Source organism: Mastigoproctus giganteus, chromosome 12 (assembly GCF_048544385.1).
Source record: "Mastigoproctus giganteus isolate SK-2022 chromosome 12, ASM4854438v1, whole genome shotgun sequence".
In the NCBI taxonomy this organism is placed as follows: domain Eukaryota; kingdom Metazoa; phylum Arthropoda; class Arachnida; order Uropygi; family Thelyphonidae; genus Mastigoproctus; species Mastigoproctus giganteus.
In genome coordinates, this window is record NC_143586.1 from 122,709,725 (window position 1) to 122,736,453 (window position 26,729).

Below are 26,729 nucleotides of genomic sequence, written 5' to 3' on the forward strand. Positions count from 1 at the left end.
GCCAATTTCTTATTGCAACTTTTAAAAAATTTATAACAGATTATAACACTATTTAAAAATTTATAACCAATAGACAGTTTTCAGCTGTTTTTACTAGTCAGTTAATTCACCATAAAAATTAAATAATGTATTCCTATCATAGTGGTTATTTAATAAAAAAAAAAATTCAAAAATTTACTGATGTAAATTAAAAATAAAAAGTGCAGCCATAATTATATTTTTAATTTTTTATGATACCCTTCCTCAAACACAAAAGGTATAAGGACTTATACTACTTTAGTACCATGTTTGGGTTGTGAAGGTTGAAAAGACTGTGCTGATTTAGGCTTGAATTTCCTTGGATTGTAATTTTTGGGAAATACATATGGAGGAAGGCTGTTCCAAAGAACAGAAATAGAAGGGGGAAATGAAGAGGAAATGTTAGTTCTGTGAGTCTGGAGTTGGACAGTCATTGGATGGTGACCACTTAAGGCAGTGTTTGGACTGGCTTGAAAAGTGGTGGAATTATGTTTGTCTGTATGACAGAGTGAGGAGAGTTTGTAAGAGGTGGGCCATTAATTAATCATACTGCCTTTTTTTAATAGAAATTAGGAGCTTAGAAAAACTTGAATAGCAAAACTCATTTTTTTTTGATGCAGAGAAAGCAATATTTATGATGTGCTTATTGGTAAGAGAAATTACAAGTCAGGGTATGCCTAATAAAGATAAGTAACCTTGTGTAGAAATCTGTGTGTGTGTGTGTGTGTGTGTGTGTGTGTGTGTGTGTGTGTGTGTGTGTGTGTGTGTGTGTGTGTGTGTGTGTGTGTGTGTGTGTGTGAATAGCAGAAGATTCCTTTGTATGAGAAGTTGTTGTTATTTGGTTTTTAGGAACATTAGCAACTAAGGCCTTATTACTCCGGGTATATACGGTGGTCATTCCCTGACCTTTCCGTATTTGGTGGTCATGGGCTCGAACACCTATCTAATTAAGAAGCGTGTGCTACGCACTGCTGCTCCTGCCCACCTGGCTATGGAGGTGCCTGTATGAGAATTAACACAGAACTGAGTTTTAGAAAGGTTGAAATCAAATGAGTAAAAAATTACTTGGAGTTTGGCATTTGTGAAGTTGACAGTGCATATTCAAGAAGCTGAAGTGGTAGGGTTTCTCAAACTAAAGGTGGAATATGGTGCTGTCATTGGCAGAACTATGGATAGGATTTCAAGTCAGCCGAAGAAGGTCATTGATATACATGAGGAAAAGAGTGGGAGAAAAAACTGAACCTTGGAGAACACCAACATTAGTTGAAGGAGAGAGCTATCTACCATTACCAGTTTTGTCTATGACTGTAGTGACTGGTTGTAGAGAAAATTGGCTACCCAGTTACAAAAAGCAGAAGACAAACAGTTAGATGGAAGCTTGTTTAAGAAGACTTTTTCTGAACACAAACACCTTGGAATTGTCAATGGAACTATTTAAGCTTCACTGAACTTTTCCATTCAGTTTGTTCAGAGATGAGTAATATAACTCCAAGATATCACTATTGAATTAAAACTAAAGAATCTGTATTGATGGTAATCGATCAGTAAAAGCAATGCTTCCCAATCATGATAACATCAGTGACAGTTGATTTTGGCCTGTTTGTGGTTATATACCTGTTAGTTACTTGTTTATCTGAGAAGGTCCAGTGGAATATGAAAATAAAGGTTTTTGGGTGAAGCATATATGCTTCTTGCCTCCTTTACAGTTGACTGGAATATAATAAAATGTACCATCGTAAGCAGTGTAAGCTTTTAAAATAAGAGCAGGAATAATTGAATTAGAAAGTAGATAGCGGTTCTTAATGCAAATTTTACTGTAATAAATTATGAGCTGTGTGAGAGTTACTAATAACAGTAGAGTCTAACACTAACCCATGTGGAACCACAAGTGGGTCATTGTGACCTATGTGTGGATCCAGTTTTTTGTATAGTTCATTATATTCACCACAGTTTATTAGCCTGTAACAACTCCAACTCTCACTTTTGTTTTTCCCACTGTTTATATCATTACAGACTGACTTAATTTTACACTGACAACCTGAGTCTGCTAGTTCTACTATTTTAGAGCCTGTGTGCTTCTTAAATGAAAGAATCACTCCTCCCCTTCCTTTCTGTCCTTTCTGCATACATTATAATCACCATATTCATATTCTGCATCCCCAATATCAGAGTGACCACATTTTTGTTATACCATTAATATTGTCAACATCTGATAACTTAACCAATACTTCAGACACATCAAATTTATTTATTGTACTCCTATTTTTAGTGTGCAAGCAAGTAAACATGTGCCTGTGTGTATGTTTTAGTAACTCTATTGATCTTGACTCCTGCAGCAGACCTTGTAATTCTCTCCTTTTCATACTGCATTCTTTGCTTTTCAGGCTACTACTGCATGCCAAAATAGAAGCAATGTAAGAAGCAATTCTACCTCTGATATTAGTTTACATACTCCCCTCCCCTGCAAAACTAACAGTTTTCCAACCCACCTACAATGCCTTGATAGCATCAGTAAATATCCTTGTGTAACCCATTTCTATAAAAACAGTCCATTCTGTTAAGAAGTACTGGCAATGTGGAGAAAAATTCTACCCAATAAGCTTTACACAGTGTCTCCAGGGCTGAACTGATTGGCAAGACTCATTATAAGTTCCCTGTTATCATGTCATGGCAAAATTCCAGGAACTTTCAAGTTCAGCCCTAATTCATGTTTTTTCTGAACCACCTCATGCTTGTTAAGTAAAGCCTCAATGTCTGTGCTTTACACCAACATATACAACAATATCACCTTTTGTGCCCTTAAAAGATGACAGTATCATGACAGTAACCCTTGCTGGATGTACAATGGTCCTATTACACCTATCCTTATTGACTAAATATTCCCCATTTCTCTGACAATACTACCTCATATGAAAACCAATGTATCCTTCTTCTGGTGATCTTGTTATGTAGCCAATATTCACAAGGGTGAGTTCTGGCATTAAGGTGAACCAAGCAGCTTGAGTCTGCCAAGTCCTCTTTTCTTAAGTCACTGAAATTCATCCAACAAAATGATGAACTGCTTAATTTTCTTACTTTCTTTTTACCTAGCATGTCACACACATGTGTGCGCACACTCGCACAAAGACCTCTCCTGTGGCATTTTTTAGCCACAGTCAGGGCTTCATATATACTTCCACACATGGATGATTGGAGAACCACTTTCAGAAATTCCCATTGGCAAAAACACAATACCTATTATTTACAACAAAGCAAAACTTTTATTACATCTGTTTAAAAAAAAAAAGCCTCAAAACTTATAAATGTGAAACTATTAGTTACTTCCATTTTTAAGTTTGTAAACTTAAGTGTGTGAAAATTCAGTTATTGCATGCGCATGTTTTTGTCAAATAAAGAAATGGATAAATAATAATAAGTGAGATTAGAAACTGTTTTATATTTGTAATAATAATAATTCATACAAGAAGCCATTTTATTTCTGTATCAGTAATGGCAACTGTTAGATGAGAAATGTACTTATTTACATTGCACTCAAACTGAAAGTAGCAGCATGAAGGCAAAAATAATAATACAGATGGATAGTGCCTTACCTCTAAACATGTTTTGCTCATAAATGATAAACAGTAACTTAGTTTCCAAAACTGCTTGAGTAAGATTGGGCATGTAATTAAGAAGGTAGAGAGGGAGAGAAACATCTCTTAATCGTGAACCTTAAATTATTTACACAATAGACATTTAGTTGGAGTGTTCATCAGACCAGGGTGCCACTGCTTTAGGGTTAAGAATTCCTCCAGTCTCCAGTGAGAGTTGAAACTGGACATTTCCAAATGAGTAGCAAAGTCATCATAGACTTCCACACTGTGGAAATCTGTGATGACTTTGATGTAAGGGTGCACCATAGCAGCCTACTTTGGAAATCCTAATCCAGAAAAATGTTCAATACAGATCCTCCTTTCAACTGGAATGTATTCCACAGTGTTTTTTCCAAATTAATTAATTAAATTAATAATAAGTAATTTTAATATGACTCATTGGAAATATTACTCCATCCTATTTATGGTATGCAATAAATCATATTTTTAAAGTTGTTTCCCTGTAAAATTTTTGATTGGGCCTCTTTTTTTTCCCCTTTTCTGTTAGTTGGGGATGAGGCTAAGAAGAGCCTTGAAAATACATATAGGTGTGTAAAAAGACAAAAATAAATAATTAATTCTACTTACAAAAACGAACATTTAAAATTTAATTATATTAAAAATAAATCAAAGTCATAAACATGTAGTATTAGCATTAGCATTAGTAGAGGCATATGATGCAAGAAAGCAAGCTTATTCAGCATCAGCCAAAAAAAAAAAAAAAAAAACACACCACTCCCATTTCACCCCTCCGTTCGCTCGAAATACCTGTCCAGTTGAGCCTTAAATTTGTTTAGGCTATCAACTTCAACAACAAGTGATGGAAGTCGGTTCCACCAACCAACCACCCGCTGGCCAAAGGCAAATTTCCGCACATCTATCTGACATACGTCCTTCCTCAATTTGAATTTATGCCCTCTGAGCTGATTATTCTGAGCAAGATGAAGAATCCCATTGGCATTGAGCATGCTCAAACCATTCAAAGCCTTATACACCTCTATCAGATCACCTCGCCGGTGCCTAGTCTCCAGACTCTGTAATTTGCAAAACTTAAGCCTTTCTTTGTAAGAGCAACCCTTTGTTCCATTCACTAATCTTGTTGCCCTTCTCTGTACCCGTTCCAGCAGCTCTACATCCTTCTTGAAATGAGGCCTCCAGACCTGTATACAGTACTCAAGATGTGGCCTAACCAATGCCTTATACAAGGGAATAATCACCTCCTTATCCCTGCTAGAAAAATTCCTGTATATCATTGACAAGACACCATGAGCTACTCTTGCAGCTCGTCTACGCTGCTCAGAGAACTTCATATCTGCCTGCACAATTACCCCCAGGTCCTTTTCATTCTCCACCACTGTCAGTGTAGTACCGCAGAGATGATACGTTGCTCTGGAGTTACTGTTTCCCATATGTAGTACTTTACATTTGTCAATGTTAAACTTCATTTGCCACCTCTCAGCCCATCTGTTCAACCTTTCCAGATCCTGTTGCAGCAGCATAGCGTCAGTGGTGTCCTTAACAACCCTGCCAACCTTTGTATCATCTGCAAACTTGGACATTAAACTTGATATCCCATCATCAGTATCATTCATAAACACCGAAAACAACAACGGACCCAACACTGACCCCTGAGGAACTCCACTAATAACATTAGTCCACGTTGAGCAGTGTCCATTGATTACCATTCTCTGTCTTCTGCCACTCAACCATCCCCTTATCCATAGCAGCAATTTGCCCCCAATGACACACTGCTCCAATTTGTGCAGCAGTCTTCTATGTGCAACAGTATCAAAAGCCTTTCTAAGATCCAAATATATAATATCAAAGTTATTCCCTGCATCCAGTTCTTTTGTGACTACATCATAGTATCCAATCAAATCGGTCAGGCAAGACCTGCCCTTAACAAAACCATGCTGCGTCTGAGCTATAACTGAATTCTTGTCTAGATGATCCTGCAGTGCTTCTTTAACCAGTGCCTCCATTAATTTTCCGGGAACAGAAGTTAAACTAACAGGTCTATAATTACTTGTGTCAGCCTTTGATCCTCCTTTGTGAATTGGGGTTACATTTGCACATCTCCAGTCTATGGGTACCTCCCCTGAGTCCAAAGAAGTTCTCATAATTATGGCTAGGGGTTTGCTTACTCCCTTTGCTGCCTCCTTTAATATAACTGGATAGATCCCATCCACCCCAGGTGCCTTTTTTATGTTTATCCTCAACAATCTCTCCTCCACTTCCCTCTCAGTTATTACAAAATCATCCAGCTCACTGCCAATGTTTACTTTACCTACATCATTCTCCTTCCTGAATAACTCCTCATGCGTGAATGTAGATGCAAAATACTCGTTTAGATTGTTAGCCTCCTGAGCAGGATCCTCAACTGTTGAACCATCAATATCCAGTGGACCAATCTGATTCATCCCTTTCCTTCTTGAGTTTAAATAGGTAAAGAACTCTTTTTCTATTTTTCTTTGCATCCTTTGCCAAGGATTTTTCGTAGTCTGCCTTTGCCTGCCTAATCTCCTTTGTGACTTGGTTACAGACCAACTTATATCTATCATAGGCTTCCATGTCACCCATTAATTTGTATGTATCCTATGCATTTTTCTTCTCTGTCACATGTCTCATTAGTTCATCTGACAACCATTTAGGCCTAAACCTTGAACAATATTTCTTAGTTGGTATGTAAAGCCTGGTAGCCTCCAAGATTAGTTCCTCGAATGCTTCCCATTTTGAGTTTGCTGTTGGTAACATCATCAGTTGGTCCCACTGTATAGAATTTAAATACTGTCTCAGACCATCATAGTCGCCTTTACGAAAACAAAAACCCTTCCCTTTACCTCTGATGGTAGTTACCTCCTTGAGTAAATTTCACTTCAACACACTGTGATCACTGCCACCTAGTGGTTCATTTATCTGCAGATTCTTAATGCATGAAGAATCACTACTGATAATCAGATCAAGAGTATTGCTCCCTCTTGTTGCCTCACGAACATGCTGATGTAGAAAACAATCATCCAATAAATCCACAAAAGCCTTGCTAGTGTGCGAGTGACCAACCCACAAATTCCAGTCAATATCTGGGAAATTAAAATCCCCCATTATAAGACTCTCTGATTTACTGGCCCACTCTATTTCCCTGTACAATATCTTATTATACTCATCAGAGTCATTAGGCCTATAGCACACTCCTACTCTCAATTTTGATTTCCCTATGCTTATGTCACACCAAACTGACTCGACACTGCCCTGTCCATCGATGTCGACTGGCTTCACTTCCTTGGACTTTGTGTTTCTTAACTAATAGCATAACCCCTCCTCCCCTCCTGTCCTGTCTATCCTTTCTATACACATTGTATTCCCCAAATTCCAGTTTCGCATTCCTTATATCTGTGTCACACCACGTCTCTGATATTCCAACAATATCTGCCTTTGATGTTTTGAGCAATACCTCAAATTCATCAAATTTATTTACTCCTAGCATTGGTGTACACGCAGGTATACATGCACCTATTTCTATTCTTGGCTACCCTAACAAAACCCATGTGTTTACTTGTACCGCAATGACTCCCAGCAGTTTCTGAAATATCCCGCATCTTGTTTTCTGCTCTTGTCATCTTGTCATCTTGGCTTCTGCTCATTTCAATAGAAGCAGTGCAAGAATCACTTCCACCTCTGCCAGTGGCTACTGTTAATCTATTAGTCCTTGTATCCCCCCCCAACTAGCAGTTTTCCGACCCACCTAACTCCGCCTCGACAGCATCAGCAAAAATTCTTGCTTCAGCAAAAATAGTAGTGGCATGTGAGGCAAGAAAGCAAGTGTATGAGCTGATGCAGCATCGGCCAAAAAAAACTGTTAATCTATTAGTCCTTGTATCCCCCCCCAACTAGCAGTTTTCCAACCCACCTAACTCTGCCTCGACAGCATCAGCAAAAATAGTAGTGGCATGTGAAACAAGAAAGCAAGTGTATGAGCTTATGCAGCATCGGCCAAAAAAAAAAAAAAAAATTCACAGAACCATTCCCTCTAAATGTTTGTCCAGTTCCTCCTTAAATTTATTTAACCTATCGACTTCCACAATGACAGATGGAAGTTTGTTCCAGCAATTAACCACCCGCTGGCTAAAGGCAGATTTCCAAACATCTATTCTACATCTGTCTTTCCTTAATTTGAATTTATGCCCCCTTAGGTTCGTAATCTGAACAAGTGGAAGAATCCCTCCAGAATTCAGCTTGCTCAACCCATTCAAGACCTTATACACCTCAATCAGATCACTGTGCAGGTGCCTAGTCTCCAGCCATTGCAATTTGCCGAACTTAAGCCTCTCTTGGTAAGAGGATCACTTCATTCCCCTCACCAGTCTTGTTGCCCTTCTCTGTATACGCTCAAGCAAATCTACATCCTTCTTAAAATGAGGCCTCCAGACCTGTACGCAGTACTGAAAGCTTGGCCTGACCATTGCCTTAGAGGGACAATCACCTCCTTTTCCCTGCTAACAAAATTCCTATATATCATTGACAAAACCCCATGACCTGCCCTGGCAGCCTGTCTGCATCTCTCAGAAAACTTCATATCTGACTGCACAATTACTCGCATGTCTTTTTCATTTTATACCACCTTAAGTGTTGTACCACACAGTTGGTACGTTTCTCTGGGGTTACTTCTACCCATATGCAGTACTTTGCATTTGCCAAGGTTAAACTTCAGTTGCCACTTCTCAACCCATCTGCCAATTTTCTAGATCCTGTTGCAGTAGCACACTGCCATTACTGTCATTAACAACCCTGCCAACCTTTGTATCATCTGAAAACTTTGACACTAAGCCTGATATACCTTCATCAGTATCATTGATAAATATACAAAACAACAGTGGACCCAACACCGAATCCTGTGGGACTCCACTAAAAACATTAGTCCACGGAGAGCAGCACCCATTGATTACCACCCTCTGTCTTCTCTCACTCAACCATCCAGTGTAGCAACTTACCCTTAATACCTTTCTGTTCCAATTTGTACAGTGGTCTTCCATGCGCAACAGTGTCAAAAGCTTTCCTGAAATCCAAGTATATGATATCAAAATTATTTTTTGCATCCAGTTCCTTTGTAACTACATCATAATATCCTATCAAATTTGTCAGACAAGACTTTCCCTTAACAAACCCATGCTGTGTCTGAATTATTGCTGCAGTCTTGTCTAGATGATCCTGCAATGCAGCTTTAACCAGTGACGCCATTATTTTACCCAGAACAGAAGTTAAACTAACTGGTCTGTAATTACTCGTGTCACCCTTCGATCCCTCTTTGTGAATTGGGGATACATTTGCACATCTCCACTATGTGGGGGCCTCCCACGAGTCCAAGGATGCTCTCATAATTATGGCTAAGGGTTTGCTTACTTCCTTTGGTGCCATCTTTAATATAACTGGATAGATCCCATCCACCCCAGGTGCTTTTCTTATGTTTAACTTCAACAATTTCTCCTCCACTTTGCTCTCAGTTATTACAAAATCATTAAGTACCCTGCTGCAATTTGATAACCTTCTGCCATTTTCAAACCTTAATAATTCCTCATGTGTGAATGTAGATGCAAAATACTCATTCAGTTTGTTTGCTATCTGAGCAGGATCATCAACAGTCGAACCATCAATATCAAGTGGACCAATCAGATTCATCCCCTTCCTTTCAGAGTTTATATATAAGTAAAGAAATCCTAGCTGTTTTTCATTTGCATCATTTGCCAAAGATTTCTCGTAATCTGCCTTTGCCTGCCTAATCTCCTTTCTGACTTGATTACAGACTAACTTATATCTGCCATAGGCTTTTGTGTCGCCTGATAATTTATATGCATCCCATGCATTTTTCTTCTCTGTCACGAGTCTCATTTGATAACCATTTCGGCCTAAACCTTGAACAATATTTCTTAATAGGTATGAAACTTTTAGTAGCTTCTATGATTAATTCCTTGAATGTTTCCCACTTAGAATTTGCTGTTGGTAACATCATCAGTTGATCCCACTGGCGGAGCAATATGGCCTTAGTTGCTAATGCTCCTAAAAACCAAATAACAAACAAACGATCCCGCTGTACAGAATTTAAAAACTGTCTGAGACCACTGTACTCACCTTCACGGAAGCAAAAACCCTTTCCTTTACCCCTGATGGTAATTATATCTTTAAGTAAATCCCACATCAGTACACAGTGATCACTGCCACCTAGTGGTTCCTTTATCTGCAAATTCTTAATACACAAATGATCACTGCTGATTACCAGATCAAGAGTATTACCCTCTCTGGTTGCCTCTTGAACATACTGCTGCAGAAAACAATCATCCAATAAATCCACAATGTAACATATGTACTTATCAAAACCTGCATAATACAAGATTTGTATATTTTTACCTAAATACGTTTAACAATTAAATGTGTGTTATTTAGTGCTATCATGTTATATAGGACTCAACCAAAGAGTTTACAACTTCATTGTAATTGTTACTATTGTGTTCAAATAGTGGCTGCAGTAATTGTATTTTTTAAGAAATGAACTTATTCTTTATTAAGTACTTTGAGTTCTGTTTTTTAAAATTATTTTTTTTAACAGAATTTATAAGGAGCAGCAGCATTCCCATTTTAACGGTCTTCAGCAAAAAATTAGGAAAAATAAACAAGCTATGATGTACATATTGTTAAAGTGTGCTGAAAAAGATGTGAATACTTTAGGTGATGCTGTTACCAGTGGCATTCCATTTTCTCCAACTCTGACTTCACCAGCTAGTAAGTTAATTTTATACGTATTGCTAAAAAGTTAAAATTGCCATTTTCAAAGATAAAATAAAGATACTTACACTTTGTAACGTGACCAGCATTCTGAAAGAAAATTTAGTGGGAATAAAGAAATTTGCACAGAGAGAGATTCTGAAAAATGGAGCAAAGGAATTGTAAACAAGGTATAAGAATGATAATAAGTTTACTTGTTAGATAATAAATCATAAGGTGAAACCCTCTATCGCAAGCTTTATGATTTTGTACTCACATGTTTAAAGTATAAACAATGGAATGTTGTAGTTAGATTAACTAGGAAAACAAAAATTGCAGTACTTCTTTCCATGTAAATTATTTGGGCAAAAATGACAGCAAATAACTCAATTCACTCAATTTTAGGCAATGTTTCAAACCCACTATGACATACTTAATAATGAAATCCACTATGGATTTCATTATTAAGTATGTCATTCTCAGTTTTTAGTTTTCTTAGTTAATCTAATTAGATAATACCTTTTAAACTTTTACACAAGAAGTTAGAAACATTTCATTACCAAACAGTTTGTGGTATACATGAAGCTACTGTAGTTTGCCCAGTCTCTTAAAGATGCAAATGTTCAAAATGACCACCCTGCATATCTCAACAGACCTTTTTATTGATGTTGCACTGGCTTGCGCACTTTGCAACATACCAGTACATATATTAGTAATGGCAGCGTATATGTTAGCAACAGCATACCAGTAACAGTACAAATGACTTAGGTCATTTGCACTGTTACTGGTATGTTGTATGCCAATTAATCTAGGTTTCAGAAATTCTGGGAACATCATCCACGTGATATGGGTCAAGCCATGTGGATATGATATCATAAGTCAGCATGTATTGTGAGTCAGTAATCTATCGTCTTTTATTCTTTGTCATTTGCATTCTAGAAACTAGGCATTTGCATGGTGATTTAACTGATATTTAAAATTCTTTTAAAGGGTAAAGTAAATGATCACATCTTTATTCTTTTAAAGATAATTTTAAAAGCCGTGAATTAGGGTTGAATTTGAAAGTGTCTGCAATTCTGCCCAGACACGATAGGAGGGAGTATATGATGAGAGCCTTGTCGATCAATTCGGCCCTGGAAAAATTGTGCAAGGCTCAAGGGATAGAATTTTTTTCATCCTGGACTGTACTTGTTAACAGGAGAGACTGCTTCTACAGGGATAGGATACACTTAAATAGAAAGGGTGCAAGAATATTTGCTGATGCTATCGAGGCAGTGTTAGGTGGGTCGGAAAACTGATAGCTTGGGGGGGATACAAGGACTAATAGTTTAACAGTAGCCGCAGGCAGAGGTGAAGGTGATTCTTGCACAACTTCTATTAGAATAAGTAGCAACCTGGAGCGAGGGGTGTTGGGGGTTTCAGGGACGGATGGCAGTCATCGTGAAACAGGTGGGTATATGGGATGTGTTAGAGTAACTTTTTTTTTTTTTTGGCTGGTGCAGCATAAGCCATAGGCTTTCTTGCGCCATACGGCCGTTACTAATACTAATACCAACTAAAAATAAGAATAGGTGCATGTATACTTGCATGTATACCAATGCTAGAAGTTTAGTAAATAAATTTGATGAATTTGAAGTGTTGGTCAAGACATCAAAGGTGGATATTGTTGGTATATCAGAGACGTGGTGTCACACAGATATAAGGAATGCCGAACTGGAATTTGGGGAGTACAATGTGTACAGAAAGGATAGACAGGATAGGAAGGGAGGAGATGTTATGCTGTTAATTAAGAAAAACATAAAATCAAAAGAAGTGCATCCAGTTGATATAGATAAACAGTGCACTGATGAGTCAGTTTGGTGTGACATAAGCACCGCAAAAGCAAAAATAAGAGTAGGAGTGTGTTATAGGCCTAATGACTTGAATGAGTACAATGAACAATTGTACAGAGAAATAGAGTGGGCTAGTAAATCGGAATGTCTTATAATGGGGGATTTTAACTTCCCAGATATTGACTGAAACTTGTGGGGTGGTCACACACACACTAGTCAGACTTTTGTGGATTATTGGATGATTGTTTTTTACAGCAACATGTTCGAGAGGCAACCAGAGAAAGTAATACTCTTGATCTGGTTATCAGCAGTGATCATTCATGTATTAGGAATTTGCAGATAAAAGAACCACTAGGTGGCAGTGATCACAGTGTAGTGATGTGGGATTTACTTAAAGATTTAATTACCATCAGGGGTAAAGGAAAGGGTTTTTGCTTCCGTAAAGGCGAGTACAGTGGTCTCCGACAGTTTTTAAATTCTGTGCAACTGACGATGTTACCAACAGTAAATTCTAAGTGGGAAGCATTCAAGGAATTAATCGTGGAAGCTACTAAACGTTTCATACCTATTAAGAAATATTGTTCAAGGTTTAGGCCTAAATGGTTGTCAAATGAACTAATGAGACTCGTAACAGAAGAAAAATGCATGGGATGCATATAAATTATCAAGCGACTCAGAAGCCTATGGCAGATATAAGTTAATCTGTATTCAGGTCACAAAGGAGGTTCGGCAGACGAAGGCAGATTACGAGAAATCCTTGTCAAAAGATGCTAAGAAAAACAGCAAGGATTTCTTTACTTATATAAACTCTAAAATGAAGGGGATGAATCAGATTGGTCCACTTGACATCGATGGTTCGACTGTTGATGATCCTGCTCAGATAGCAAACAAACTGAATGAGTATTTTGCATCTACATTCACACGTGAGGAATTATTAAGGTTTGAAAATGACAGAAGGTTATCAAATTGTAGCAGGATACTTAATAATTTTGTAATAACTGAGAGCAAAGTGGAAGAGAAATTGTTGAAGTTAAACGTAAGAAAAGCACCTGGAGTGGATGGGATCTATCCAGTTATATTAAAGGAGGCAGCAAAGCAACTAAGCTAACCCTTAGCCATAATTATGAGAGCGTTCTTGGACTCAGGGGAGGTTCCCGGACTGGAGATGTGCAAATGTATCCCCAATTCACAAAGGGGGATCGAAGGGTGACACAAGTAATTACAGACCAGTTAGTTTAACTTCTGTTCCTGGTAAAATAATGGAGTCACTGGTTAAAGATGAATTGCAGGATCATCTAGACAGGACAGCAGCAATAATTCAGACACAGCATGGGTTTGTTAAGGGAAAGTCTTGTCTGACAAATTTGATAGGATATTATGATGTGGTTACAAAGGAACTGGATGCAAAAAATAATTTTGATATCATATATTTGGATTTCAGGAAAGCTTTTGACACTGTTGCGCATGGAAGACTATTGTACAAATTGGAGCAGAATGGTATTAAGGGTAAGTTGCTACAATGGATAAAAGGTTGGTTAAGTGGGAGAAGACAGAGGGTGGTAATCAATGGGTGCTGCTCTTTTTGGACTAATGTTATTAGTGGGGTCCCACAGGGTTCGGTGTTAGGCCCACTGTTGTTTTGTATATTTATCAATGATATTGATGAAGCTATATCAGGCTTAATGTCGAAGGATAAAGGGGTGGTTGAGGGGGAGAAGACAGACAGTGGTAATCAATGGACACTGCCCATCGTGGACTCATGTTATTATTGGAGTCCCTTAGGGTTCAATATTGGGTCCATTATTGTTTTCTGTATTTATAAATGATATTGATGATGGTATATCAATCTTAATGTCCAAGTTTGCAGACGATACAAAGGTTGGCAGGGTTGTCAAGGACACTACTGACACTATGCTGCTGCAACAGGATCTGGAAAGGTTGAGCAGATGGGCTGAGAGGTGGCAAATGAAGTTTAACATTGACAAATGTAAAGTACTACACATGGGAAACAGCAACCCCAGAGCAACATATCAACTCTGTGGTACTACACTGACAGTGGTAGAAACAGCGCGTGCGCGTGTAGTGTGTTGACAAGTGATTTGTATGCTCTTCAACTTTTTAAAAAATTAAATAGTTTCTTCCCGTTTATGAAATCTAAACTTATACTAATAGATGCTGTATTGGATGTTCTTCTCGTCCTTCAACTTATATTATGCAGATTGTCATCAGGTAACCTTTTATTTTGAAATTTTCCTATATGATATGTATATGTGTTAAGACACTCTGTCCGCTGCAGTGTGACACAAGGTCAAAGTTCTCAGCTACAAAGCTTTACAGTCAACGACGGGAAAACACAAGGTCAAACATTCCTATTTTTGCAGGCGTTAGGAGTGCCATCGTACCTCCCTGCTAATAGCCTTATTTGGGGATGTGGTGACCTTCCGATCTGAAGGCGATTAATTAACGGAACACAACAGTTTATTTTGTCAAACGCAGCGGCCTTGTTTCCAATGCATTTTTCGGGAACAATTTCCTATACTCTAGCAGTGATTAACATTTATTAATTTGATTGCTTGCTGAACTATTTACATAGTGAACTAGCTGTGCTGTGTGTTAAATTATGCAAATCTAGATTAGTTATGGTCCTGAACATTAATTTGAATATGCAAAGCTGCTACGCCCCCTGGCGGATTCAGTAGGACTTATTGGAAAATTGGTAGATTATGGTATAACAGCCCAAATATACCATTGATTGCTAATCTTTTGGCTATATGCCACGAACCTGTGGTGGGTATCATTTGCCATCATTTTCAGTGGCCTATCTTACTATCCTACCATACATTCGATAATCCGAACTGTACCGGTTATCCGAATTTCGTGAAATGGAAGGAAGAACAGGAAAACACAATAAATCCCCGGGCCAGAGTGACGACCCTGTTATTGTGGAACCCCAGGACGAAGAGGAGGACTCCCGTTCTGGATCGCAACTAACCAAGCGGAAAAATCGAAATCAAGTGATCCCTAGATTGGGGCGGGAAACACGTTCCCATACAGAAACTAAAGAACAGCCAGAAATAGCCACATCGCAAAAAGACCAAAAAGAAGACATACAGCAGGACTCACCCCTCGACCCTGCCATACCGGAGGGTACCATATACGAAAAGACGCTCTTTCTGAAAACCGCACTTGAGAACATTTTCAAGGAAAACTCAAATAGAGTGTCAGCAGCACTCAGATCTGAGATTGTCACAATCTTCCACAAGATGGAGACAATCTTACATGATGAACACCTTGACAGAGAGAGAGCTACCACACGGCTACAGGCCTATATGGAATGCGGGGCAAGCCAAATGCCACAGCGCGCCCCGGCATATTCTGATGCGCTGAGGAATCAAACTGCGACAACAATGGCTCTCACAAACACCACCAACACCAAGTCTGCACCCAGGAAGACGCTGCTCCCTACACCACATCTTGTAGTTCTTAAACCAACCACTACTGATACTCTTAAAACTAGCGAAGAGGTCAAGAAGAAAGTCATTGACTCTCTGACCCAAGAATTCAAAACAGCCAAGATTAGAACCATCAGGAAAACTCGTAACACTGGGGTAATAATCGAGACGGAAACAAAAGACGATGCCAACTTGATTATAAATAACGCCAAGATACCGACGCTCGGACTCTCTGCTGAGCTGCCTAGAGAAAAAGGTCCCTCAATTGTTATATTCGGCACAGACCCGGATCTGACCCCCACTTCCATCTGCGAGGAGATATACACAAGAAACCTCCAACAACATCTACCAGACAGAGACTACGCAAGTCTACTGGTACCTAAACACCAAACCAAGAGCGGGAATGGTAGCTCAATAAACTGGGTGGTCGGACTGGCCCCTGAGGCATGGAGGGTGATAAAAAAACAAGAGAGGATATATATAAACTGGAGCTCCCACCGCTTCAGGGAACACATCGCAGTCCCAAAGTGCTTCCGGTGTTGCCGATTCGGCCACACCACCCACACGTGCGTCCAGCAGGAGCCAACTTGCGGACACTGTGCTGAGAAGGGGCACAATTATGCAAACTGTCCAAATAAACAAAGCGACCCAGCCTGCACAAACTGCAAGTGGCAAAAACTCCCCCACACACATTCAGTCAGAGATAACAAATGCCCGGTATATATTAAAGCAAGAAGCGCCCAACAATCAAGAATATATTATGGGGACTCTTCCTAAAAGTTACAACAACAGCTGCATTAAATTCCTCCAACTTAATGCACAACGAGCCATTGCTGTAGCGGGACAGATAAGGAAAAGGGCCGAAGAAGAAAATCTAGACATTCTCCTGCTGCAAGAACCTTATACCTGTGCAGGTGCTGTCCGAGGATACCCACCCAGCTATAAAACTGTCCAAATGGATGGAGCAACCCCATGGGCTGCAGTTGTTGTACGAAACCCCAACATAACTGTCACCAAGAACTCACACCTGTGTCACGAGTGGGCATCCTGTGCACACATCATAACTTCTCTAGGGGAACTCTACATCATTTCCCTGTACTGTCGTCCAGAAGCAGATATCCTCCCGTACATTCAATATCTGCATAAAGTGCAAACCGAACTAGCAGGAGCCAAGATCCTTGTATCCGCCGACTTAAACTGCCGCTCACCTTTGTGGCACAGTGAGACCCCAGAGCGTAGAGGCTCTAGAAATGGGCAACACATGGAGGAGTTCCTGGCCAATAGCAGCTTTGTTGTCATAAATCGCTCTAATAATCTACCAACATTCAGTTCAACTCTCTGGGAGGCCACACTGGATGCCACCATGGCAACTAGATCCCTAGCCGGTCACCTCAATGACTGGAAAGTGCAGGAGGATTGGACCTCCTCCGACCACAGGGCTATCACCTTTACTATGCATAGATCACTCCACCGTACTCAGACAAACTGTTACAAACAGAATAGATATGCTGTCAACAAAGCAGACTGGGGAAAATTCAAAGAAGCCATCACTAGAAATGCACAAAACTTGCCATCCAACCAGCTCCACAAACAAACTCCGGACCAACACCAACGCGCTGTCACCAATGCCATTGTAAATGCGGCTAATCAAGCAATCAGGAAAAGGACCCCTCGGCCAGGAGCCGTTCCGTGGTGGTCGCAAGAACTTGATATTTTAAGAAGAGAAATGAACCAGAAGAGACGCGCCTTCCAAAGAGCCAGACGGACCTGGCTGGCCCCTGAGGTGGAACCACTCAGGCAACAGTACAGGGAGGCCAGGAACACCTATACTGCGACGATCAGGCAGCGGAAAAAGCTGTCCTGGGAGCATCTGGTCTCTACTGTCGGCAACTCTGACCCCTGGAGTATCATCTATCGGATAGTCACAAATAAGCTGCCAAGGGGGGAGGTAACCCCTTCCACCATCACTCCCCAGGGTGCTATGACCAACAACTGGCACGATACTGTAAACAATATACTAGACGCCACTTTTAAATCCATTGAAGGAGACAACACTCCTGAACAGCAACTGCTATGCCAAGCCAACGATGCATACAAATCCCCCAGGACGGAGGAGCCCTTCACCCAAGCAGAACTACAAATTGCTATTAACAAGATAAGAAACAGGAAAACCCCAGGATTAGATATGCTCGAGCCGGAAATAGTAAGGAAAGTGGCTGAGTACACCCCGAATCTGCTCCTGGACCTTTACAACCACTGTCTCCACTCAGGCTGGTTCCCTACGGACTGGAAGGTGGCAAACATTAAATTGATCCTTAAAAACCCTTCAAAACCACAGCACAAGCCGGACTCCTATCGGCCAATAGCACTCCTGACTGTGCTCAGCAAAGTGTTGGAGCAGCTGCTCAGACATAGGATTGAATCACACTACCTCACAGCTAGCTTAACAGCAAACAAACAGTTTGGCTTTAAACCGGGAAACTCAACCCTCGACGCACTGGAATGTATCCTTAACATGGCGGAGAGCTGCCGACAAAAATACTTTCTCCTCATCTCTATTGACTTTGCAGGGGCGTTCGACGCCCTCTGGTGGCCGAGCGTCCTCGCAAGACTCAGGGCAGCCCAACTGCCATCAAATCTATTCAGCTGCATAAGAAGCTACCTAACAAACAGATGGATCCTGGTACAGGCCCCTTACTGCAAGGTAGATCGACATATACACCGAGGATGCCCCCAGGGCTCAGTATTAGGCCCCCTCCTGTGGAACTATGTATTGGACGAGTTCCTCTCCCTCGACTTAGGGGGTGTACAGGCATTGGCCTATGCAGACGACCTATCCCTAGCCCTTACTGCAGATTCAAGAGCCCAATTAGAAACTCTCGCGAATGCAGCAGTAACCACACTGCAAGAATGGACGGAAAGGCATCGGCTCACCATTTCGGCCACCAAGACTAAATCCATCTTACTTAAGGGCTACCTAACCCCAACTAGACCGCCGCAAATAAGAATCAACAATAGGACAATTAAGCTAGTCACAGAACTAAAGTACCTGGGAGTTATCCTGGACCGTAATCGGTCTTTCACCCCACACCTAAAATATATACAGGCTAAGATGAAAAAATACGCTGGCATGCTTGCCAGAGTCACACGTTGCGAATGGGGCCTGAAAAGGCGCACACTTGCGATCCTTTATAAAGCAGCCATTATCCCGGCAATCGCATACGCCTCCGGCGTCTGGTTCCACAAAGCCTCAACAGCGGTAAACCGCAGACGACTGGATATCATACATAGACCCATCCTATTGACCCTCACCCGAGCATGCAAGACAGTCTCTACTCATGCACTACAAGTGATCACGGGCGCTCTCCCTCTTGATCTTGAGGTGATTCGCAATGGCATGCTTCAGCAACTCAGACGTGGCAAAGTCACAACCTTCCAGGACCACACTACGGACCCGGCTAATAACTGTGAAGTTGAGAAATACAGGCTGCAAACGTACTTGACATCGATATGGCAACAACGCTGGACGATTTCTGACAAAGGAGACATCACGCGAAGGTTCTTTCCGAACTTGCAAAAGGTGTACCCAAAATATCCGACATGGCTCTGCCCTGGTCTCCACGTCACCTACCTTCTCACAGGACATGGAGCTATCCGCCACAAGCTACACCTCTTTGGACTGACAGATAACCCAGCCTGCGCATGTGGTTCCCTCGAGACCTGGGACCACCTGCTACACGAGTGTGAACTGTACGAAGATCTGCGTGGACACCTCATCACACGAGTCCAGTTCAACCCCAAAAATCAGGAGCACTACCTACTGGAGGACGAGGGAACCTACAATGCCCTAACCAACTTTGCTCAGTGCCTCTTTGTAAGACGCCAGACTCTTCCTTTGCCGGAAAATCTAGGACAACTAGGATAAATACAACAACAATCACAACAAATGATGAACCAAGATAAAACTGGACTGTGCCTGAACTGCACTCTCCCAAATACTGACCGATGGAGGACACCGATTCCATTTGAGAACTGTTAACCAAATGCATTGACTACAATCGGACCTTCGGGAGTCCTCCCTGACTGTGACTGAAGCCTATCCTACTGAATATCCACTAGTGGATGGACCTGGATCCCACGAGTAACTACTTAATAAAAGACGAAGCATGATCTGCACAAATGTCATACAGACCTGGACTGAAAACCTGGACAGAGATATCTTCACTCCACTCCTGGGAATACCAAATGGGGCAGCCCTGACGCCTTGGCGCCCGACTGAAGCCACCCCACATGTATGCCCTGTGGGCAAATAGGCCAGCTCCCTTGCCTGGCCTACTTTCTACCCGTCCCTGGTGGGGGATGAGGGGACAGCCCTGCTGTCACCTCCCCTTCTCGCCACCCCTTCTTTTCCTTCTGGTGGGGCATGGGCATGCCCCACTGTAAACTGGAGTTGTCTTCCCTATCGGCTCCATACTTCTATCTATCTCCCCCCCAATCTTCAGTCTCCCTCCCCACTCTACCTGCACGCTAGTGAACGCCCCACACAACCTAAATTCCACAAGTGAAAATCAATTTCGCCCACCATTTCTTTTGACCTCCTAGCACTTCCTCCTCAACGTGATCACATTTTTATTTATTTATTTTTATTTATTTTTATTTTATTTTATTTATTTATTTTATTATTTTTTTTTTTTATTTTATTTTTATTTTTATTTTATTTATTTTATTTTTATTTTTTATTTTATTTATTTTATTTTTATTTTTTTTTTTTAGGTCCTAGCCACTGAAATCTCAGGAAATTAGGTGGCAGGACCTGCCAGAGTGAACTATATTCAAGTGGATACCTGGTCTGCCTCCACGGGGCGAAAGTGGGGCAACGTCGGGCCTCAGTAGAGGTCTGGCGGCTAAATGACCAGATGAACAACGGTACAAGGCATCACACATATACAAAGTCCATACACTTTTAAATCTCTGGCTTTTCCAGTAAACTGGTTCACATACAATGTAACCTACGCGGAGATGGGGGAAACCCCTGGTGCCGCTTGACCCTAAACACACTTTACACTTTACACTTTACACTGACAGTGGTAGAGAATGAAAGGGACTTGGGGGCGGTTGTGCAGGCAGATATGAAGTTCTCTGAGCAGTGCAGACGGGCTGCAAGAGTAGCTCATGGAGTATTGTCAATGATATACAGGAATTTTTCCAGCAGGGATAAGGAGGTGATTATTCCATTGTATAAGGCAATGGTCAGGCCACACCTAGAGTACTGTATACAGGTCTGGAGGCCTCATTTCAAGAAGGATGTAGAGCTGCTGGAACGAGTACAGAGAAGGGCAACAAGATTAGTGAATGGAACAAAGGGGTGCTCTTACGAAGAAAGGCTTAAGTTTTGCAAATTACAGTGTCTGGAGACTAGGCACCAGTGAGGTGATCTGATAGAGGTGTATAAAGCATTGAATGGTTTAAGCATGCTCAATGCTGATGGGATTCTTCCTCTAGCTCAGAAAAATCACCTGAGAGGGCATAAATTTAAATTGAGGAAAGACAGATGTAGGATAGACGTGCGGAAATTTGCCTTTAGCCAGCGGGTGGTTGGTTGGTGGAACAGGCTTCCATCCCTTGTGGTGGAGGTTGATAGCCTAAATAAGTTTAAGGCTCAGCTGGACAGGTATTTTGAACGAACAGAGGGGTGAAGTGGAAGTGGGTTTTTTTTTTTTTTTGGCTGATGCTGCATAAGCTTGCTTTCTTGCATCAAATGCCTCTACTAATGCTAATGCTAATGTTTGCAGATGATACAAAGGTTGGCAGGGTTGTTAATGACAGTAATGGCAGTGTGCTTCTGCAACAGGATCTGGATAATTTGGGCAGATGGGCTAAAAAGTGGCAACTGAAGTTTAACCTTGACAAATGCAAAGTACTGCATATGGGTAGAAGTAACCCCAGAGAAACGTACCAACTGTGTGGTACTACACTTAAGGTGGTAGAAAATGAAAAAGACCTGGGAGTGATTGTGCAGGCAGATATGAAGTTTTCTGAGCAATGCAGACAGGCTGCCAGGGCAGGTCATGGGGTTTTGTCAATGATATATAGGAATTTTGCCAGCAGGGAAAAGGAGGTGATTATCCCTCTGTATAAGGCAATGGTTAGGCTACGCCTTGAGTACTGCGTACAGGTGTGGAGGCCTCATTTTAGGAAGGAGTAGATTTACTTGAGCGAGTACAGAGACGGGCAACAAGATTGGTGAGGGGAATGAAGGGATCCTCTTATCAAGAGAGACTTATGTTCTGCAAATTGCAGTGGCTGGAGACTAGGCACCTGCGCGGTGATCTGATTGAGGTGTATAAGGCCTTGAATGGGTTCAGCACGCTGAATTCTGATGGGATCCTTCTACTTGTTCAGATTACGAACCTAAGGGGGCATAAATTCAAATTAAGAAAGGACAGATGTAGAATAGATGTTCGGAAATTTGCATTTAGCCAGCGGGTGGTTAATTGCTGGAACAAACTTCCATCTGTCGTTGTGGAAGTTGATAGGTTGAATAAATTTAAGGAGAAACTGGACAGGTATTTGGAGGGAATGGTATGTTTTTTTTTTTTTTTTGTTTTTTTTTTTTTTTTGGCTGATGCTGCATAAGCTCATACACTTGCTTTCTTGCATCACATGCCACTACTGCTACTACACACACACACACACACACACACACACACACACACACACACACACACACACACACACACACACACACACACAAAGGGGCAAATTTAAATTGAAAAGTAATTGAACTGGTTGTAGAATTGATGTGCTAAATTTTTCATTCATCTGGAGATCAATTGATTATTATACAAATTTCCAACTAGTGTTGTTAAAAGTGGGTAATTTGAATAAATTAAAGAAGGTTTGGAAAAATTGTTCCAAAATTTGAAATGGTAGGAATTGGAAACTGAAGTGGGTAAAATTTTATTTATTTTTTGGCTGATGCTTTCTGTTTTGTTGTCATCAGTTTTGTTGGGATGCCCCATGTAATGTGTTTATATAAATAAATTTATTTACAACAGCAAAGGATACTTGCTTCTAATTTGGTGTTTGTTCCAGAGCACCAAAGAGATTTTATCAGAAATGAGAGCACCAAAGAGATTTTTTTCATTTAAAATGAGAGATTTTAGATACCTTGGAAGTTTTGTCACACTTCTTTCTGAGGTATTTAAATCTTCTCATTTGTTTTGCTAACTCTCTGTTTATTCTAATTTTACATTCTAAATTTTTGTTTTCACTGAATACCATTATTTTTGTTTCGCTCATGTTTAATCTCATGCCATACTCTTGCTTCTCCCCTTGTGTGAATTTTGTTAAGTGTTCTCTTTAGTTCTGATTTACTGGAAGTAATTATAACAGTGTCATCTGCATATCTAATCCTATTGAAATTAGTTGTGCCTATTTTTATTTCTTTAATGTCTTTTATGGATTCCAGTATTAATTCCTCACTGTATAAGTTGAAAAGGAGGGAGTCCACAAACATCTTTGTCTTATGCTGCATTTGACCTCAAACAAATCTGTCATTTTGTTGTTTATTCTGAAAGTTGCCCTTTGCTCTTGATATAAATTTCTTAAAATTCTTAAATCCTTTCCCCTTCACTTCTATTTGCTTAATTATTGACATTCTCCCATGGTTAACTCTGTCAAAAGCATTTTCAAAATCCACAGTCCCATGAACAGCGTTTTGTGGTCCTTTATTATCCTCTGAGCAACAGTATTTAGTTCCATTATTCCCTCTCTTGTTCCTCTATTTGCTCTGAATCCATAATGATCATCTCCTACACATTCTTCAATGATGACAGATGTCCTGTCATGTAAATATCATTCACAAGTTCACTGAATCTCTCCAAGGCCCCTTCCTTCATATTCTTGTAGAATTCAATTGTGATATTGTCCATTCCACAAGTCTGTCCATTCTTTATTCTCCTTATTGCCTCTTCTCTTTCTTCCCTCATAATTGGTATACCAACTTCTTCCTCCAGAATTTCTATTCCTCCATATTTGCCCCTTCATACAGCTTTTCTCCACATTCTTTCCAACTTTCCACAGTCTTTTTCCTCATATAATACAGTCGAACTTGGTTATAATGAGCACGGAAATAATGAGCAAAAAGCCATAATGATTTTAATTTACATATATTCCCATACAATCACTCACTGTTATAATGAGCGTACTACACAGATATACTGAACAAATTTTGGTAACCATGCAAACATTCTTAATTGCTCAGGTAGTCGAATAAACCTGATTCTTGGAATAGACAAAAATGAAAGGGGGGCTACTTAGCTTTTATGACTACCCTCATCGGATTAGGTACTGGTTTATGACCTAACCTTGTCCTTGTCTACTAACAAAAGAAAGTTTCTCAATTCACAAAAAAGTCAAAATTATTCATGAGTTAGAACATGCCGCAAAAAAATGTTGAAGTGTGTAAAAAGTTTTCTTTGTCCTCTTCAACAGTATTGACATTGTGGAAGAATAAACATGTTTACATATCCGGGGGGAAAAAAAAAATGAGAAAGTGTGAGGTTACAAACATCAATGAAGCATTACTTCAATGGTTCACTGCACAAAGAAGGGCTGGATTTTTAATGGATGGCGTGATCTTGAAGGCTCAAGCGGAAAAATTTGCTAAACAGTTTGGATGCGATGATTTTGTATGTAACAGTGGTTGGCTAGATCGATTTAAAAACCGACATAACATCGTTTATGCAGAAATTAGCAGAGAATATCGATCTGCAGATCCAATAATGGCAAATGAATGGATTGACAGTGTTTGAGCAGAAATCAGGAAAGATTTCAATGACAAAGATGTACAATGCCAACAAAACAGGACTTTTTTTATAATTTTACACCTGACAATACATTTAAATTTAAAGGGGAAAATGTATTGATGTAAAAAAAAATCAGACTCACTTGACGGTGCTCGTATGTGCAAATATGACAGGAACTGATAAAAATAAAAAACTGCTGGTTATCGGAAAATTGTTAAAACCTCAGTTTCAAAAATGTAAGGAAACTTGCTGTGGATTACACTGCGAACAAGAAAGCTTGGTGGACTTCGGACATTTTTCGGCAATACGCAAACAATTCAAATAAGAACCTATTTAAAAAAGAAAAATTATATTATTGTTAGTTGATAACTGTCTTGCTAACATTTGTCTAACATTAAGCTGCTTTTTATGCCTCCCAATGAGACATCAATTTTACAACCAATGAATATGGGTGTAATCAAGAGTTTGAAAGGATTTTATAAAACATTTATAGTTCTACATCTAATCAGTCAAAGAGAACAGAAACTTAATGAGTTTATATTGAGAGTAGCAGCGTGTCAAAATTGAGAGTAGAAGTGTGTTATAGGCCTAATGACTCTGATGAGTATAATAAAAAAACTGTGCAGGGAAATAGTGGGCCAGTAAATCAGAGGCTTATAATGGGGATTTTAATTTCCCAGATATTGACTGGAATTTTTGGGTTGGTCACTTGCATACTAGCAAGGTTTTTGTGAATTTATTGGATGATTGTTTTCTACATCAGCATGTTTGGGAGGCAACTAGAGGGAGTAATACTCTTGATCTGATTACCAGTAGTGATTCTTTATGCATTAAAGGAAACAGATAAAGGAACCACTAGGTGGCAGTGATCACAGTGTGCTGAAATGGGATTTACTCAAAGAGGTAACTACCATCAAAAACCCTTCCCATTACCCTTGATGGGTAAAGGGAAGGGTTTTTACTTTCGTAAAGGCAACTACGGAGGTCTGAGATAGTATTTAAATTCTGTTTGGTGGGACTAACTGACAATGTTACCAACAGCAAATTCAAAATGGGAAGCATTTAAAGAATTAATCTTGGAAGCTACTAGGCTTTACATACCAACTAAGAAATATTGTTCAAAGTTTAGGCCTAAATGGATATCAGATGAACTAATGAGACACATGGCAGAAAAGAAAAATGCATGGGATACATATAATTGAATGGGTGACTTGGAAGCCTACGATAGAGATAAGCTGGTCTGTAACCAAGTCACGAAGGAGGTTAGGCAAGCAAAGCCAGATTATGAGAAATCTTTGGCAGAGGATGCAAAGAAAAACAGCAAAGAGTTCTTTATCTATGTAAACTCTAGAAGGAAGGAGATTAATCAGATTGGTCCACTGGATATTGATGGTTCAATTGTTGATGATCCTGCTCAGGCGGCTAACAAACTAAATGAGTATTTTGCATCTACATTCACACATGAAGAGTTATTCGGGGAGGGGAAGCCAGAGGTGAACTAAATTGGAGGTGTGTGGCATTGCTGCTATGGATAAAGGGATGGTTGAGTGGGAGAAGACAAAGTGGTAATCAATGGACACTGCTCTTCGTGGACTAATGTTATTAATGGAGTCCCTCAGGGTTCAGTGTTGGGTCCATTGTTGTTTTCTGTATTTATAAATGATATTGATGATGGTATATCAGGCTTAATGTCCAAGTTTGCAGAGGATACAAAGGTTGGCAGAGTTGTTAATGACACTAATGACAGTATGCTGCTGCAACAGGATCTAGAAAAGTTCAGCAGATGGGCTGAGAGATGGCAAATGAAGTTTAACATTTGACAAATGTAAAGTACTACATATGGAAAGCAGTAAGCCCAGAGTAACTTATGAACTCTGTAGTACTACACCGACAGTGGTAGAGAATGAAAAGAACCTTGTGCAGACAGATATGAAATTTTCTGAGTAGTGCAGACGATCTGCAAGAGTAGCTCATGGCGTCTTGTCAATGATATACAGGAATTTTTCTAGCAAGGATAAGGAGGTGATTATCCCCTTGTATAAGGCAATGATCAGGCCACACCTTGAGTACTGTATACAGGTCTGGAGGCTTCATTTTAAGAAGGATGTAGAGCTGTTGGAACGAGTACAGAGAGGGCAACAAGATTAGTGAATGGAACAAAAGGTTGCTCTTATGAAGAAAGGCTTAAATTTTGCAAATTACAGTGTCTGGAGACTAGGCACCTGTGAGGTG

General features: G+C 40.1%; 1 protein-coding gene across 1 annotated transcript in view; it reads left to right on the forward strand.

The window, feature by feature from the left end:
• Window positions 1-26,729, forward strand: part of LOC150077385 (uncharacterized) — a 214,918-nt gene that overhangs the window by 50,850 nt on the left and 137,339 nt on the right. The window contains exon 6 of the mRNA XM_090386145.1: window positions 10,249-10,421. Coding sequence (XP_090242271.1) covers window positions 10,249-10,421 — 173 coding nt within the window. The remainder of the gene's footprint in view (window positions 1-10,248; window positions 10,422-26,729) is intronic.